Genomic DNA, 16,629 nt, shown 5'->3' with positions numbered 1-16,629 from the left:
TCAGTCAAGGAAGATCATGGAAGACCACATGCTCTGTAGCTTTAAATTAATAAGTTGATTTGTACATGGGCAATAAACCCCTGCCAAAACTAGCCAAGAAATATGGCCCTGTAAGTATAGAATCCCTCCAGCCCCTGAGATAAATCTCTGCTTAGAGTCAGCCTGCTCCCATGTTCTGTGGAGTGTACTAGTGCTTAATAAAGCTGCTCTGTCTATCTGCTATAAACTCTGTGTTCTATTCAATTCTTTGTTTGAGATCATCAAGAGCCTGCCTACCTGTGCCCAGCCATGACAGGTTGTGGGCCAGGTTGACAGTTGGGAGCATGTGAGAGGCAAATGAAAAATTTCCAAATGAAAAATAAATCAATAAATTAAAAAAACTAAACAAAACACAATTTCTATGTGGATCTGTATGTATTAATGGACCCTGTATTCTTTTCCATCAATCTGTCTACTCATAGGGCATTAATGCAGTTGTAAGTTGTACTTACTGTAGCTTCATAATACACTACACCTTTTTTTAAAAAAGATTTTATTTATTTATCTTTAGAGGGGAAGGAGAGAGGGAGAGAAACATCAATGTATGGTTGCCTTTTGTGCGTCCCCTGCTGGAGTTGGCCTGCAGGGAACTGGCCTGCAACCCAGGCATGTGCCCTGACTGGGAATTGAACCGCCATCCTCTGGTTCGCAGGCCTGTGCTCAATCCACTGAGCTATGCCAGCCAGGGCACAATACACCTTTTAATTCTTCCTTATTTTTAACAGGTAAACTTAAATTGAGCTTGTTGTACTCTAAAAAATTTTGCTGAGCCTTGGTCTATGTGACTCAGGTTGCTGGAGCCTTGTCCTGTTAGGTAGGATAGAGAGCAAACTAAGGAAAGGAAAGGAGGGAGACATGTCTCATCCACTAATTCAGCCATCCTGAGCCTGATCTGATAACAGTGCCAGGTGTTCAGAACATCACAAGAAACACCATGGTAGCACAGGAGGAGGGAATTCTATGTATTGTAATTCTATGTATTGTTCCCACTGTTTGGGAAAGAAAGCCTTGGAATTAAACCATGTGTTAATTCCAAGGTCTGGTTGGTAGATGAGAGGGAGTCCACAGTGCCCAAAGAAGAAGCCCACGAAACAACTTTGGTTACTTGCCTACTTATGGTCACCATCTGTTTTACAAAGGAGTATCTAATGTTTACAGAAAGCCTGTAAATAATTTTGGGAAACTGCCCCAGCTTCAACTGGCTCTTGTCACGTATTTGTTTTACAAGAGGAACAAATGGGGTCTGGAGTGAGATAAAGATTCAGGCTAACAGACCCCTACACATACCTGAGTTTGGGTAGTCTCATCCCCTGGGGAGGCTGGCACCACCTTTACCCACCAATTGATATGTAACTTCACCCCCATCCTGCCAACTACCTAAGTCCTCAGGACCAAGGACCCGAGGCTCTTGCCACCCTTGCCCTTGCCTGTTGCCATCCTTACTTTGCCCTGCCCAGAATCTATACCTCTCACCCCAACCTTGGCAAGGCCTGTTCTCTTCCATGAGAACATATTACTAGTAAACCCTGCTTGCTCACTAAAAGATTGGCTGATCTGTAATTCTTTACTGCGTCAGCAAAGAGAACTGAATTTCTCATATAACAATTCCATAAACTGAAAGGTTGTAGTTCAAGTTCTAGTCATGGCACAGGCCTAGGTTGCTGGTTTGGCCCCCAGTGGGGAGACAACCCTTTGATGTTTCTCTTTCACATTGATGTTTCTCTCCCTCCCTTCTCTTTTCTCTGAAATCAATAAGTATGTTCTCAGGTGAGGACATATGTCCTGATATTTTAATCTAGATCATATTACACTTATAGGTAACTGTGGGAAATGGAGATCATTATATATTTTTCTCTCTCAGAACATGTTACTTTCCTTTTGTTCACGTGTCTTTTTGAAAAAATATTTTATTTACTTTAGAGAGGGGATGGGAAGGGGAAAGAGAGGGAAAAAAACACCTGTTAGTTGCATCTCACACGCCCCCAATTGAGGACTGAACCCTCAACTCTGGCACATGCCCAGAGTGGTAATCTAGGTGATGACCTTTAGATCTGTGGCATGGAGATCATCCTTTCAGGTCATGGGGGTGGGTGTCCCCCTTTGGTGAACGCACTCCAGCAGGAAAGAGGTGGGTCATGTGTAGATCTCCCTCATGCAGGAGAGGGTATGATGGGGTCCTCACTAAATGTTTGCCATCTCTGTGTATTGGAACTCAGCTCTGGTTGTAAGAAAAGTGTGACCTCTCGGAGCTGTTAGCACCCTTCCTTACGCTTATGCAGATGTAGATGTCTACCCTGTTCTCATCTTGAGTCTTGCTGGACTCCTACCCATTTGCTCCATGGGAATTTTGTGCTCCTGGGCCATTGTGGACATTATCTGGGAACGGGTGGCCGGAAATGACCAACATTGTGCATGTCTGTTATCCCATCAGACTTCACAAACCAGTTCAAAGATACAGTAAGTAATAATTTTGAGATGGTGTCAGCAGTGCATTAAACTGTGGGGCCCAGGTACAAGGAGAGTGCATGACAGAAGCGGCTGTGTTGTGGGCTTCATGAATGCCACATGCAGATTTGGTGCACCTGTCACAGGAGAAACTCAGTTCTTGCTAACGCAGTAAAGGACTACAGATCAGCAAGTGTATTACTGTGCAAGCAGGGTTTATTAGTGACACATTCTCATGGAAGAGGACAGGTCTTGCTGGGGTGGGGGTGAAAGGCAAGAGCACCAGACCCTTTGTCCAGAGGATTTATACAATTGGTGGGATGGTGGTGGTGGTGAATTTGCATATTGGTTGGTGGGTAAAAGTGGTGCCAGCTTCCAAGGGGATGGACTACCCAAACGTAGGTATGTGCGGGGGTTGTTAGCCTGAAGCCTTATCTGGCTTCTGATCCCCCTTGGCCATCTTGTAAAGTAGATCCATGACAGGAGACAGTTTAAGTTGAGGCAGTTACCCAAAGTTAACAATGGGCTCTTTCTGTAAGCACTAGGGACCCTCTCATAAAAGATAGTGGACAGAGGTGAGGAATTAACCAGATTTGTTTTGGGGGTCCTTTCCTTGAGTGCTGTAGACCCCCTCCCATCTTCTAGGCCTTGGGATGAATACAGTTTGAAAGACTTTCTTTCCCAGATAGGGGAAACAAGACCTAGAATTTCAACGTGTTAGCATGGTGTTTCTTGTGGTGCTGTTTCTTGTGATGCTGGAACATCTGGCAATACAACTAGACCAGACTCAGGACTGCTGAGTTAGTGGGTGACATGTCTTCCTCACCCTCTCTTCCTTGGCTCACCGTCTATCCTGCCTAACACCTCAGTGCAGGCAGATGCTGTTTCAGTGTCAGTTCTCAGCAAGGGGTGGGTGAGGGTCTTGTGTCACAGGTCACTCTCAGTACCACCTTTCTGTGTTGAGGAGGCTCTGAGGATGCTCAGGCTCAGTGAGAGGGTGTGATCAGGAGAGAGGCACATCCCCAACCTCATGCTTCCTTCTCGGGGCAGCTCAGTCTATGAGGAAAGCAGTGGGGTCTACTCAAATTCTGAATTTGGCTAAACACCCCTACCCTGTCCTAATCTTCCTTTGTCCAGCACTAAAGACGAGGAAGACATAGGCACTGAAGGCTGTTCAGTGGGGCCTGCGATCTCTTGCCAGATTCTGTCTGTGCTGACGACTCCAGTTTGAATGTCAAACTGAAAGGCTGGAGTTCCCATTTCCATTGTACAGACTAAGAAGGAAGACAGAAGCTGAGAATCTTGCCTTAGGTCACACAGCAGGTGGAAACAGAGCTGAGACTCACATCCACTATGGACTGGTCTGGAATCTGTATGCTGTGCACCAGGAAATGCTGACCCTGAAAAGGCAGCAAGGAGAGTGAGGAAGACCAAGTGCCTAGACTGAGCAGCTCATGTCCATGCACAAGCATACATGTCTCCCTCTCTTTCACCTCTGAGGCTCCTGAGATTGTAGGAAACTAGAAGAGCCAAGGGAAGCCAAGGAAGGAGGGGTACGTTTAGGGTTATGAGAAAAGGCCCCCTTTCCAGGAGTCTGGGAATTCATTTCCCGAGTGAGTCTGTCTCAAATCCCTCTCTCTGGGCAGTAACCAAAGTAGACTGACTCCAGATTTACACATTTGCAGGAGTTGAATTTCTGTGGCTGAGAGTACCAGTTCTTTGTGGCTCTTCAGGAACCTTCTGCCTTCAGTGATGGGGAAAATGAGGGATGTGTATGGAGACAAAGCATTTTAGTATAGGTCAAAAAACCATGAACGAGTTTGGTGCTGACATCCCCATATCACCATGGAACTGTTTGTCCATTTCATGTCTTGTCATGAAAGTGGAGGGTTTGTTTAACCAGGTCCTTCTCTACTAATTACAACCTTTGGGAGAGTAAGAGGCTGTAGACTTCCTCTGGCTATTGATATGTGACAGTGCTAATGACTCACTCACTCGACCTGCAAACAGGGCTTCTCCCCCGTGTGTCCTCTGGTGTGTGATGAGATTTGACTTGCAGGCAAAGCCTCGCCCACACTCCCTGCAGACATAGGGCTTCTCCCCTGAGTGTGTCCTCTGGTGTGTGATGAGATTTGTCTTCTGCTTAAAGCCTCTCCCACAGTCTCTGCAGACATAGGGCTTCTCCCCTGAATGTGTCCTCTCGTGTACAATGAGAACTGACCTCTGTGTAAAGCCTCTCCCACACTCCCTGCAGACATAGGGTTTCTCCCCTGTGTGTGTCCTCTGGTGTCTGATGAGATTTGACTTGCAGGCAAAGCCTCTCCCACACTCCTTGCAGACATAGGGCTTCTCTCCTGAGTGTGTCCTCTGGCGTGTGATGAGATTTGACTTGCATGTAAAGCGTCTCCCATACTCCCTGCAGACATAGGGCTTCTCCCCAGTGTGTGTCTTCTGGTGTCTGATGAGATTTGACTTCCAGGTAAAGCCTCTCCCACACTCCCTGCAGACATAGGGCTTCTCCCCTGAATGTGTCCTCTCGTGTGCGATGAGAACTGACCTCTGTGTAAAGCCTCTCCCACACTCCCTGCAGACATAGGGCTTCTCCCCTGAGTGTATCCTCTGGTGTGTGGTGAAATTTGACTTCCAGGTAAAGCCTCTCCCACATTCCCTGCAGATATAGGGCTTCTCCCCTGAGTGTGTCCTCTGGTGTGTGACAAGAACTGACTTCTGTGTAAAGCCTCTCCCACACTCTCTGCAGACATACGGCTTCTCCCCTGAATGTGTCCTCTCGTGTGCAATGAGAACTGACCTCTGTGTAAAGCCTCTCCCACACTCCCTGCAGACATAGGGCTTCTCCCCTGAGTGTGTCCTCTGGTGTGTGACAAGAACTGACTTCTGTGTAAAGCCTCTCCCACACTCTCTGCAGACATACGGCTTCTCCCCTGAATGTGTCCTCTCATGTGTGATGAGAACTGACCTCTGTGTAAAGCCTCTCCCACACTCCCTGCAGATAAAGGGCTTCTCCCCTGAGTGTGTCCTCTGGCCTCTGATGAGATGTAACCCATCAGTGAAGCCTTGCCAATACCCTCCATGCTCGATTGTTGTAATTCTTGACATTCCTGTTTTCACAAAGAACTTGCCTGTGTCCTCTGGACTGTCTTTCTGGCCTCTACGGGGCTCTTCCTCCATCATTCTCTCATACGCACTGGAGCTTGTCATTCTTTCTTTGGAAGGTTGGAAAAAGGGTTTTGAGATTCTCCTCTGACTGATCCTTTTAAGCAAATGTTTGGACCTTTCTTTGACCTCTTGACCTTCAGTTTTATCATTCCAGCCGTGCATACTAGTATGTTGCTGCTGCTGATTCTGATCCTCTGGACAGGGTTCCTCTGCTTGGAGCTGTTTTCTTGCAGATGTCCCCGGGAGAATCTGAGAGGGATGATTGATTTGCATGTGTTGGCTGAGGAATTTCTGACTGGAGAAGGCCAGAGAGCAGGAGGGCCATGGGTGCACCTCTGGCTTTGATTCCACTGAAAGAGAAAGGTTTGGTCAGGGCAGATGTTGATGAGAATGCCTGGGCCATACGATTAGTTTTCTGGTAAGACCTGCCCCATGAATCCTTCTCACTGTGGTGATAACACAACCTCTGTTTCCCACAGTGTCTGCTAGCCGACTATTTTCCTATTTTTATGCAGTGCATCTTCTTCAGAAATCGAGAAACCCCACATCAGGGGTCTTTTCTAATATTGCCCAGACTAGGGACTTTTGAGGATCACAAGAGGCCATTTCAGTCCCTGTGTGGATGGAGCTGCAGTTACCTTTCCCATCTGTAGGTATCTTCTAAGTCATGTTGCAGAGGAAAACCACAGGCCCCAAGTAGGGATTGCTTCTCTCAGTTTTCCAAAATAGTAAAAAATGAAATGTTCTTCCTCAAGCTTCACACCAAATATTTATGCTTCATCTCATTCAGTGTCAGCCCATTTCAAATACAGTTAGACCTGTTTCAAAATATTTCAACCACATTTCTTACACACCTGACTCCTGTTCCTCTCTGGCCAGGCCACCATGCTCTCTCACTTGGAGATGAATTAATAGGAGGGGATTCCTCACTAAAAATTAACAAAGCATAATCAGAACAGAGAACACACCACTCTACAGCTGACAACTGCACACTTTCACTCATGAAAGTCCCCAGTGTCTCAACTCGGATCATCGCCACTGCATCTCTGGGCTGCTAAGCATCTGTCTGATCTCTGTTCTTACCCTCTGTGCTGAGACGAGACCTGAGTGACCCTCAGTAAACTCAACGCCGCATCCATTTTCTTTCCTGCACTAGCTGCTCCCTCTGCCTGGGATTCTCTGCCTGCAGCTATTTTTGTAAACGTTACCTCCTGAGGAGCCCTTCTGGAATGACCTGCCACAGCCCACCTCCCCTCACACTGATCCCTAGGCACTTGTCCTGGATTAGTTTTCCCCAAAGCACTAACTGCTGTGTGGTGTTATGCACACGTAAGCATGTATGCCTGGGTTTCCCTCCTTCACCTGTCAGCTCCTCAAGAGCAGTGATTCTGATCCTCACATTAACCTGTATTTCCAGGTCCCTGGACGTAGAGTAGGATCTCATGACAATTCACTGAAATGATGAACGAATGTACCCTGCCTGCATGGTGTGGCTTGGTGGGTTGGGTGTTGTCTGAAAACTGAAAAGTTACAAGTTCAATTCCAGTCAGGGCACATGCCAGGGTTGTGGGCCAGCTGGGGGTGTGCCATACACAACCGGTTAATGTTTCCCTTGCTCATTGATTTTTCTTTCTCCTTCCTTTCCACTCTCTGTAAAAATAAATAAAATCTTGTTTGAAAAGATTTGATTTATGTATTTATTTATTTTCAGAAAAGGGGAAGGGAAGGAGAGGGAGAGAAACATCAATGTGTGGTTGCCTCTCACTGGCCCCCTACTGGGGACCTGGCTCAAAACCCAGGCATGTGCCCCAGCTGGGAATCAAACTGGTGACCCTTTAGTGGACAGGCCGGCGCTCCATCCTCTGAAGCACACTAGCCAGGACAAAATCTTTAAAAAATAATGAATGCCGACAAACAAAAATGTTTTATTTAGAAGTATGGATGAACATTAAGAAGAAACAACTATGAAAGTGTCAGAAAAACAGCCTTGTTGGAGAACTGGTTAGTGCTTGAAAACTTTTTTGCCTCTCAGTCTTTCAGCACTATATGTGGTTGTGTATTTTGTGCACAAAATATTGTGTGTGTGTGTGTGTGTATATATATATATACATACATACATACATATACATATACATATATACATATTTAGATTTTATTTTAGAGGGGAAGGGAAGGAGAGAATTATCAATGTATGGTTGCCTCTCGTGAGTCCCCTGCTGAGAACTGGCCTGCAATCCAGGCATGTGCCCTGACTGGGAATCAAATCGTGATCGTGTGGTTCGCAGGCCCGAGCTCAATCCACTGAGCTACACTAGCCAGGGCTACAAAATATTTTAAAAATACAAGTTATAAAAATTTTGCCTAAGAGTCAAAGGCATATGAATCACTGAATCATGTGATTTGAAACTTTACCGACTAGAATAAATTTTACTGTACTTAAGAGGTGGATCATGAATATTTCTATGGAGAATTCTTTCTTTCTGTTTTGAAGAACAGTGGTACCCACCTCTTCTGGCCTTGAGCTCTCTCTTCCACTTGCTGCCCCACTTGCTGCCCAGCTCCTGGCCATACTCTTCCCCATACCAGACCAGCAGCTCATAGCCCGGCCTGATGACCTGGCAGGTTCGGAAGAAAATCTGCCTGTGGTATTGAAAGGCCACCAGGTTCTGCTCTTCATGATACCGGGCACAGTTCACATACCTGGGATTGAGGCAGTTTAAGGGAAAGAAAACCACAGTGATGAATTCTCAGTTCCTGCTACATCCATGTCCAGTTCCTCACTGATTCTTAAGGCCCCCAGGTTCTGGTGTTGCTCACTGCCTATAATGCTTCCAGGGAATCTTTGTTCAGTGTCTGAATGTCTGTCAGTGTGTCAGGTGAATTCTTACCTCCAAGTCCTGCTTGCAGTGTTTATCCTGCCTAATACTATTTTTTAACACCCAGTTCTAGACTTAACCTCCACCACGATTGGCCATAATATCCAGTGATCTCTGGCTTCTCCAAACTCTAAATCAAGTTGTCTCACACCACAGAACCTGGTGCTTGATCTAGGGCTCTGCTTCTGAATTAGCTCACTAGTTATCCAGTACTCAGCCCACATCTGTTTTCTCTTGAGAGGCCTTTCTCCACTCCCCATACACTTTATTTAGAGTAACATTCACTTGCCTACCCAAGATTACCATAGAAAATTGGAGGTCTTTTTGTCTTAGTAAAATAAAACAGAGCAATAATAGTTGATTCACACTGTTATCCCTGATAGAAGAGAGCCCCTCTCAGGAAAGCGGCCCATGACCGTTCCTCTGCAGGCCTCAGAGCCCAGCGCTAGTTAGAAGTGAGGCTGGGATGGTTTGCTGCCCTCACAGGTTTAGGCAACCCTTGGTGTGTGCTATCTTCACACTGTGCACTTCTTGGGAATTATAGTTAAATGTTTCTAAAAGCAATTGCTTTATGTCTGTTTCGATGAAGGACATGGGTTGTGTGATCTGTTTAAGTAATGTATTCATAAGGACATGGGTTGTGTGATCTGTTTAAGTAATGTATTCCTTCACTCAAACTGGAATATGGTAAGTCCTTAATTAATGTTCATTTGATAAATTAAAGTAATCCAGTGTCCCTGGTGAATCTAGGCTCTTCAAGGACCTTTCCAGTGCCCACATTGTGTCAAGTAGAGACCTTTATATTTTGAGGACATATGCTGTACTTTCTTCCTAAGTGTCCCCTGAAATGAAAGAACACTGTATGGAGAAAAAGAGGAAAAAAAGGATTAAGGGAGACCACTGAGGGAGGCATGATGAGAGGGACAGATATATGGGTTTGTGGGGGATGAATGTCCCTTCTGGCACCCAGAGACCTGTTGACCTCACCTCATCCAGTTGGCCCAGGATCTGTCCTTTCCATCCACATGCTCATAGCAGTTTCTCCCTTTGGCAATCTGTATTTCAGAAAAGAAGTTAAAGACCTTTTATTTTTTTTGGTGGGAAAGTAATATTCAGAATTATTTCACTCCACAGTCATCAAAGTTCATTCAGCCTGCATGGGGATTCAACTGCCAGCTGTGACCACATGATATTTTTCTTACTCATCACCTACACATCTGAGTCTACCTGTCCAATCACAGCAGGAGCCCCACAAGGGAGAAGCCACTCCTTTGTGTCTGCACCACTTTGCTCCCCCTTACCTTCTGATCCTTGAACAGGAGCTCTGTGTCCATGTGAAGTCCAGTCAGTACACAGAGCTAACCACATCATCCCCTCCATGTCTAGCACATAAGAGGTGAGGTCCCTCCAGGCCTCAGAAGGAATGTGGGAAGCAAGAGGACAGTGGAAGAGGTAAATAGTTCTCACCAGCCAGGAGTATCTGCTCTTGGCTGCCTCTTCATCTTCTGTGATGTGTCCTTCATAAGGGCCAAAGTGTAGACCCACTGGCAAATCAGCTGCCTGATTCCACACTCCAAGCCCAGCCTCAGGGATGCAGGATGGCCCAATTCTCAACCCAGGGGGCAAGGTGAGGGCTGAGCGGTGGGGATGCCCCTTGTCCGCTGCACAGTTCTTTACAAAAGTAGGGGACCCATGCACAGCACAGCTTTCAATGAAGAAGTTCTGACACTTCTCACAATCTGGAGACGAGAGCAACAGGGGTTAGGGAAGGTATAGTNCCAAAGTGTAGACCCACTGGCAAATCAGCTGCCTCATTCCACACTCCAAGCCCAGCCTCAGGAATGCCAGATGGCCCGATTCTCAACCCAGGGGGCAAGGTGAGGGCTGAGCGGTGGGGATGCCCCTTGTCCGCTGCACAGTTCTTTACAAAAGTAGGGGACCCATGCACAGCACAGCTTTCAATGAAGAAGTTCTGACACTTCTCACAATCTGGAGACGAGAGCAACAGGGGTTAGGGAAGGTATAGTGCATGTTCCTGAACACAAAGAGCTTCAGAGGGAGTCCTACATGCACATCATTGAGGCTCAATCCTGTATTCCAGGTCACTAGAGGAAAGGAATAATTTGGGGACCAAAGGGCTAGTTGACATTACTGTATCTTAACATACTTCTTAGTGAGGGTCACTTACAAAGGTAGTCATCATCCTGGGGCTCGCTGACCTCTTGGTACACACAGCCCTCACTTTCTTGTAGGCTATACATCTTCACGTCAATCTCTTTTCTCCTGAGTTCTGAGCTGGAGAAGAGCAGGTGAGTGAGGTTGGTGGGGTCTAGAGCGTTAGTTCCTATTTTGTCAGATAACACACAATCTCCTCCCATTAATTTATTACCTGTCCTTTTGCATACTCTGGTATTTTACTGTTAACAACTGGTTCAGAAAACTAAGACGCCACACTAACTAATGACTGATTCAATTTTAGTTTCTACATCTTCCCATTACCAGGTTTAACTTGCCGACCTTTAATCATTCATAAAATGTTTATTGAGTGCACTTTATGTGTTAGGCATTGAATAAAGGCCTGGGCACACACCAATAAAGTGTGGTTGCTATTATCACAGATGGATTTTTTGGACAACTTATGTGTCACCTGTTTTAAATTCAACTTAACATTTTCAAACAATATATGAGTGGTTTCCTTATCTTCACTTTACGCATTAGCATTCAGGAGCTCAGAGAATTTATAGGATTTGCCCAAAGTTCCAGTGGTAACTTCAGCCTCAGCTTAGCCCAGCTTAAATGCAGGCCTACCCAAAGTCCGCCTCACAGACCTAGGTCATACTTATCAGCCCTTCTGTAGCACTTAGAAGAACTAAAGTTTTCAAATTATTTTCTTATCCGATTTTTGTCTAGTGTGTTTTCCAAAGGCACATGTTTCTCCAGGAGGGGACACTGGTTTCTAGGCATGCTCTGAGTCACTTAGAGTCATCAAATTTGCTGTTCCTAACAATTCCTTCCAACTATATTTATTGCTTAATGGCACCCTGCATGTTTCCTTCAATATAGGAGTCACATATTAAAAGATAACATGTATTTAATTTTTAAGGCCTATTATATATTTCACACGCATGTATTTAAAACTTCAACCCTTGGAAATATGTAGGGAGTATGAATATTGGAGGGGATAGGGCCAATGTGGGTAATGAATGCAAGATTAGAACCCATGCCTTATGCCTCTTTTCTTTCAACGATCTCTGTAATATTGAGAGTGAAGGATATTGGGTAGAGAATAAATAGTTGGCAGAAACATATCTAGACAATAAATAAAATGTGCAATATGTTGGAAAGAATATTTGTACTTAGATTACCTGGTTCTCATCGACTGTTTGAATAAGGCTATACCAGTAGCTAGTGTCCTGATCTATAACATACTAGTTTTTAATGTTATAGTGAACATGCAATTAAATACTATTCAACAAAGTATTCTGTGAATTATGTAATACAGCACGAATGTGCTATCAATTTACCCCTCAGCTCTCTCCATATTTCAATCCCACAGAAATTACCATCAGCGTTCATTGATCATCTTCTAATTTAATTTGTAATTGTGAAATCATCCAGCAAACATTGGGGGCCCTGAGGAGCCCTGATCTCGGCCTGTGACCTCTGAGAAGTCTCAGGTATGGACCAGCCTCCCAAAGAGCTCACAACACAGAGCAGGCAGGCTGAACAAATGATTCTAAACAGGATGAGAGTGGTCTCATTAGAGGTCAGACAAAGAAGCTGTTACTTGATCCTATAAGAAAGGGCATTTGAAATCAGTTTCAGACAGATAAGTTTCTGTTGAAGAGTGTGTAATCTGTATGAAGTCCTTAAGTCATTTTATTATTTGTTGTTCCTCAATCATGAAACCTGAAGCTCCTCAGGGGTGGGAGGCGCTTTCTTTGATTAGAATGGGAGGTTATGATCTTGGACATTTTACATTCTTCTTCATTTGGGGCCATCCACTGCACCAACTGCCTATGCACTGTACACTGTCCTTTTTCGGGGGGTCTTAGTGCATCTCTCACTTCAGTATAGCAGAGAAGAACTTTGGTTGAAACTGTCAGTCAGATGAATGATGTAATGACATACATGTAAGACAATGTAAACTGTAGAAAACTGACAGTTTTATTTTTTAATTAAAAATGATTTTGTTTATTTTTTTTGAAAGAGGGGAAGTGAAGGAGAAAGACAGAGAAACAGCAATGTGAGAGAGAAATATTGATCAGTCACTTCTCACACACACCCCAACCAGGAAAATGATCTACAATCCAGGCATGTGCCCTGACCAGGAATCAAACTGGTAATCTTTTGCTTTGCAGGATGACACCCAACCAAGTCACACTAGCTAGGGAAAAACTATGGAAGTTTTAATGAGTTTGTAAGTAGTTCAGAGAAGAAATTATGGATTAGACTGCACTACCACTGATACTGTGATCTTAGACATATAGTCAAACATTTCTATATCTCTGAAAGCTCACTTTCCTCATTGCAAATGGTGACAGTTACAATACCTTCCTCACCAGGTGGTTATAATGTGAGTTTATTCACATAGAATTGTTAGTCTGAAACATTGTGAGAATGAAACAAATGGTAGTTACTATTGCTGCTGTAGTTGTTAACTATTACGATGATGATGGGTCCCGGCTGGTGTGACTCAGTGGATTGAGCACTGGCCTGCAGACTGAAAGGTCACCAGTTCCATTCCCTGTCAGGGCACATGCCTGGCTTGTAGACCAGGTCCCCCACTTGGGGGCGTATGAGAGGCAACCTATTCATGTTTCTCTCCCTTTCTTTCTCCCTCCATTCCCCTCTCTCTAAAACACTGATAAATAAAATCTTTAAAAACGGATGATAACGTTGGACAATGTGTTGAAGAGACCAGGAAAGGAAGGCGGCAGTTCCTAGGATACTTTCTGCATTTTGCTATTCTTACCTGCATTTCTATCTATGAGGAAAATTTTGTTGTCAACAGGATTTGGAAAATACCCACCTTCTGGTGTTTACTGTGTTCCCTTCTGAAGGCCACCCAAGAAGGTTTCACTGAAAAATGAAGAAAAACCAGTGTTTTGGTTGGTAAATGTTTCCAAAATCTGAAGATTCTTATTAAGGACACAGAATTCTGAACGAGAGTAGTCCAAGAACAATCCAAGGATTATTGGAAAATGTTTTCTGAGGTATCATTAAGACCTAGGATTCTATTGTGGCCATCTACTAGTTTCATTAGAATGATAAGAAAAATAGACAAAGTGTCATCTATGCTTCATCCTGTGTTCATAAAGCATCTATTACATTTATTAAAAAATAAATTGGGCTCCCCTGACAAAAATGTAATAAAAGTAACTGCACAGAAACTCCATGTCTTCACCATAACCCTTTCTCTGTTCTGTTGTCTTCATTGAAACTTGCGTCCTCCAGGCTAAGGGCACCATGACCCCCTCACCTCTTTTCTCTGATATCCTTCTCCCTGTGCACATACCGGCCATCCATGCCCTTCCTTAATCATCAGACTCTGGTCATCGTCCAGTCTGATGACCACAGAAACACAATTCCAGTCAAGTTAAAGACCACATTTTGACTTCAGCTGTGTTTCAACCCTAGATCCATAAATAGACTGACCCTCCAACCAAAAACTCATGATACTGGACGGAACAGCACCATGGTCGACATCAGGAAATGATACAGTGATCAACCAATTCCAACCCTGGCCCTCCCCCCAGCTCCCATAATCACCATGGTTAATAATGTTTCCTGTCTGTCTCCATGCAGGCCACGGGGCAGCCAGGTGTGGGGACACTCCTCATCAGCCAGACCTGCCTTTCTCTCTTGTGATGACAACTATTCTGAATTTCTTATTCACTTGTATGTTCTTACACATTTACTGCTTATTAACGTATCTATAAATATATGTGATTATGTTTCACACTTGACAGTTTACAGGAATAGTCCCTGACTGTACGATAGGCTGTTTTGGATCCTGCGTGTTTGCTGGACAAGCAAACCCTGCTCGCTGGTTAACTCCGGAGATGCAGCCTGACCTACACCAGGTCCTTGTCAGGAGGGCAGCTCTGCCTCCTTCTGCCCCACACCTTGTTGCCATGGAGCCCATTCTTCATCAGAATCCTCAGGGTCCTCCTCCTGGAGCTCGGTGGCCTGCCTGCGGTGGTGACACAGGAAAGCCGGTCGAGGGGCCCTAAGACCTGGAAAGAGACAATATCTTTGTCCTGAAAGCACAGAGCTTGGAGGAGGAACGAGCTCCAGGAAGCCCGTGTGACCAGCTCCGATGGGATGGGAGAGTCTACGGCGGGTTGCTGTGAGCGCCGGCGGGTTGCTGTGAGCACCGCACCATCAGCGCCAGCCCTGCTCTGACCTAAGGAGCAAACTGCCCCCATTGGTGTCCACGCAGGAGGGAGCTGCAAGTGGATGGAGCCGCCTGAGCCGGAGCCAGCTCAGCAGCCTGGCGGGTTCCCCAGGCCCCTGGGCCCAGCGCCTGCGCGCTACCTGGGCTGGGGAGTCCCTCTTTACGATCCTGTTCCTGTACCGGCCTTTCTCCCCGTCCGCAGGGAGTCCAAGGAAGCGACCACGAGGCGGGGGTGGCCTGTGTAGGGAGGGGCTGGACAGGGCGGGGCCGCGCTGCCCGGAAGCCCTTGTTCCCGCCCTTCCCACCCCTCCCGCCTCAGCGGGGGCTCCGCTGGCAGCTGCCTGAGGGCGTCTGAGGGGCGTCTGAGGGGTCCCATCGTCCCGACGGGCCCGTGGTGGCACCAGGAAGCGCGCTTTTCCCGGGAAGGGCGGGAGGCGCACCCGGGGATCCGGAGAGGCCCGCACGGGACGCAGGCGCGGTCCCCGGCCGACCGCCGTCTCTCGGGCCGACAGGCTCGGNGCGGTCCCTGGCCGACCGCTGTCTCTCGGGCCGACAGGCCCGGGGTCCCTGAGGACTCGATCCCGCGTCTTCCGGGCTGAGGACGCTGAGGGCGGGGGTGGGGGGTGGGGGAGGGGAGGGTCAGACCCCGGCGGCTGAGGAGATTCGGGGCCTCTCATCCAGGGGCTTCCGGGTCCCCACACGGAGTTCGTTTCCAGGACGACGGCATTTAGCGTCTCTGAGTTTGGGGAGACTCGGTCTTTCCGGGCGAGTTGCACGTAGGGTGCCCCGAGCTGAGGGGAACGGGGGTCTTCAGGCTAAGCGTGGGGGTCAGGAGATGTGGGGTCCTCCGGGTTGGCGGACACGGGCCCCTCAGGATGAGGGCATCGGGGTCTCTCAGGCTGGACTGTGACGGTCTCGGGCTAAGGGTTCCACGTGGCAAGGCTCCCCGCTTACCGGTCAGTTCCCGGGGCCCCTACTGCGCTGCCCACCTCGGACCAGCGTCCTTTTCGGGCTCCTGGGCTTCCCGCCCTCGGAAAAAGAGAAGGCGCTGGCGGGGGTGGGGGGCGAGATTCATACCTGGATAGCCCCTTGGGGAGATGCGGTCCAATCAGTGCTGCGATCTCAGCCTCCCCACCAATGAGCGGCCAGAAGAAGCTAGAAGGGCGGGGCAGGAGGCGAGGCCCCTTGGGTTCCGGACTGGCCAGCGGAAGACCCGCCCCGCCCCGCGGGGATTGGCTGCTCTGGATTTCCCGAGAGCCTGTCACACAGCCTGCAGCCAGGCTTGGAGGTTTCCGTGGCTGGTTTTCCAGCGGCTGGAGAAAACCCGCTCTGCAGGGGCTGGGAGCTCGGAGCCTGGGCCAGTTTTTAGGGTGGATGTGGCCCTCCTGCCGCCTGACTGTTGGGAACAAGAACAATGGCCTCAGCACCAAGGAGCCTGAAACCCTAGAAGAGACCCTGTAAGCCAATAATCTGCCTCTGTGCCAAAAAAAACCAAAAAAACACATGCCTGCTTTATGACCTGTATATAAGGACTTAGCTGTAAGCGCTAGGCGCGAATCCCTGACGAGCCCCCAGTGGGCACAGTGTCTCTGGAGGGATCGCCCCTGCGCAGGTTAAACTTGGCCAATAAATTAACATCTTTGAATCCCTGAAAGTCTCCGATATTTGTTCTCGTGGTTGGTGGATCTAACA

General features: G+C 47.1%; 1 protein-coding gene and 1 long non-coding RNA gene across 2 annotated transcripts; both read right to left on the bottom strand.

Moving 5' to 3' along the window:
• Positions 1-3,830: 3,830 nt before the first annotated feature.
• LOC119003317 (histone-lysine N-methyltransferase PRDM9-like) lies at positions 3,831-10,798 on the bottom strand (the record flags this gene model as incomplete). Its single annotated transcript, XM_037069572.1, has 7 exons — positions 10,726-10,798; positions 10,465-10,526; positions 10,005-10,280; positions 9,525-9,592; positions 8,168-8,361; positions 5,077-6,011; positions 3,831-3,884 (listed from the first exon to the last, which is right to left on the bottom strand). Coding segments are annotated over exons 1-7 (1,662 nt in total), but the record flags the coding sequence as incomplete, so codon positions are not given.
• Positions 10,799-12,263: 1,465 nt separating this feature from the next.
• LOC119003320 (uncharacterized) lies at positions 12,264-15,960 on the bottom strand. The gene is made up of 3 exons (XR_005069935.1): positions 15,892-15,960; positions 14,666-14,776; positions 12,264-12,273 (listed from the first exon to the last, which is right to left on the bottom strand). It is a non-coding gene; the product is annotated as an uncharacterized LOC119003320 (long non-coding RNA).
• Positions 15,961-16,629: the final 669 nt, after the last annotated feature.

This window comes from Sturnira hondurensis, unplaced genomic scaffold (genome assembly GCF_014824575.4).
Source record: "Sturnira hondurensis isolate 20B ecotype Veracruz unplaced genomic scaffold, ASM1482457v3 Scaffold0018665, whole genome shotgun sequence".
In the NCBI taxonomy this organism is placed as follows: Eukaryota; Metazoa; Chordata; class Mammalia; order Chiroptera; family Phyllostomidae; genus Sturnira; species Sturnira hondurensis.
Note: the sequence above shows the minus strand (reverse complement) of the source record. Positions and strands in the feature narration are given on the sequence as shown.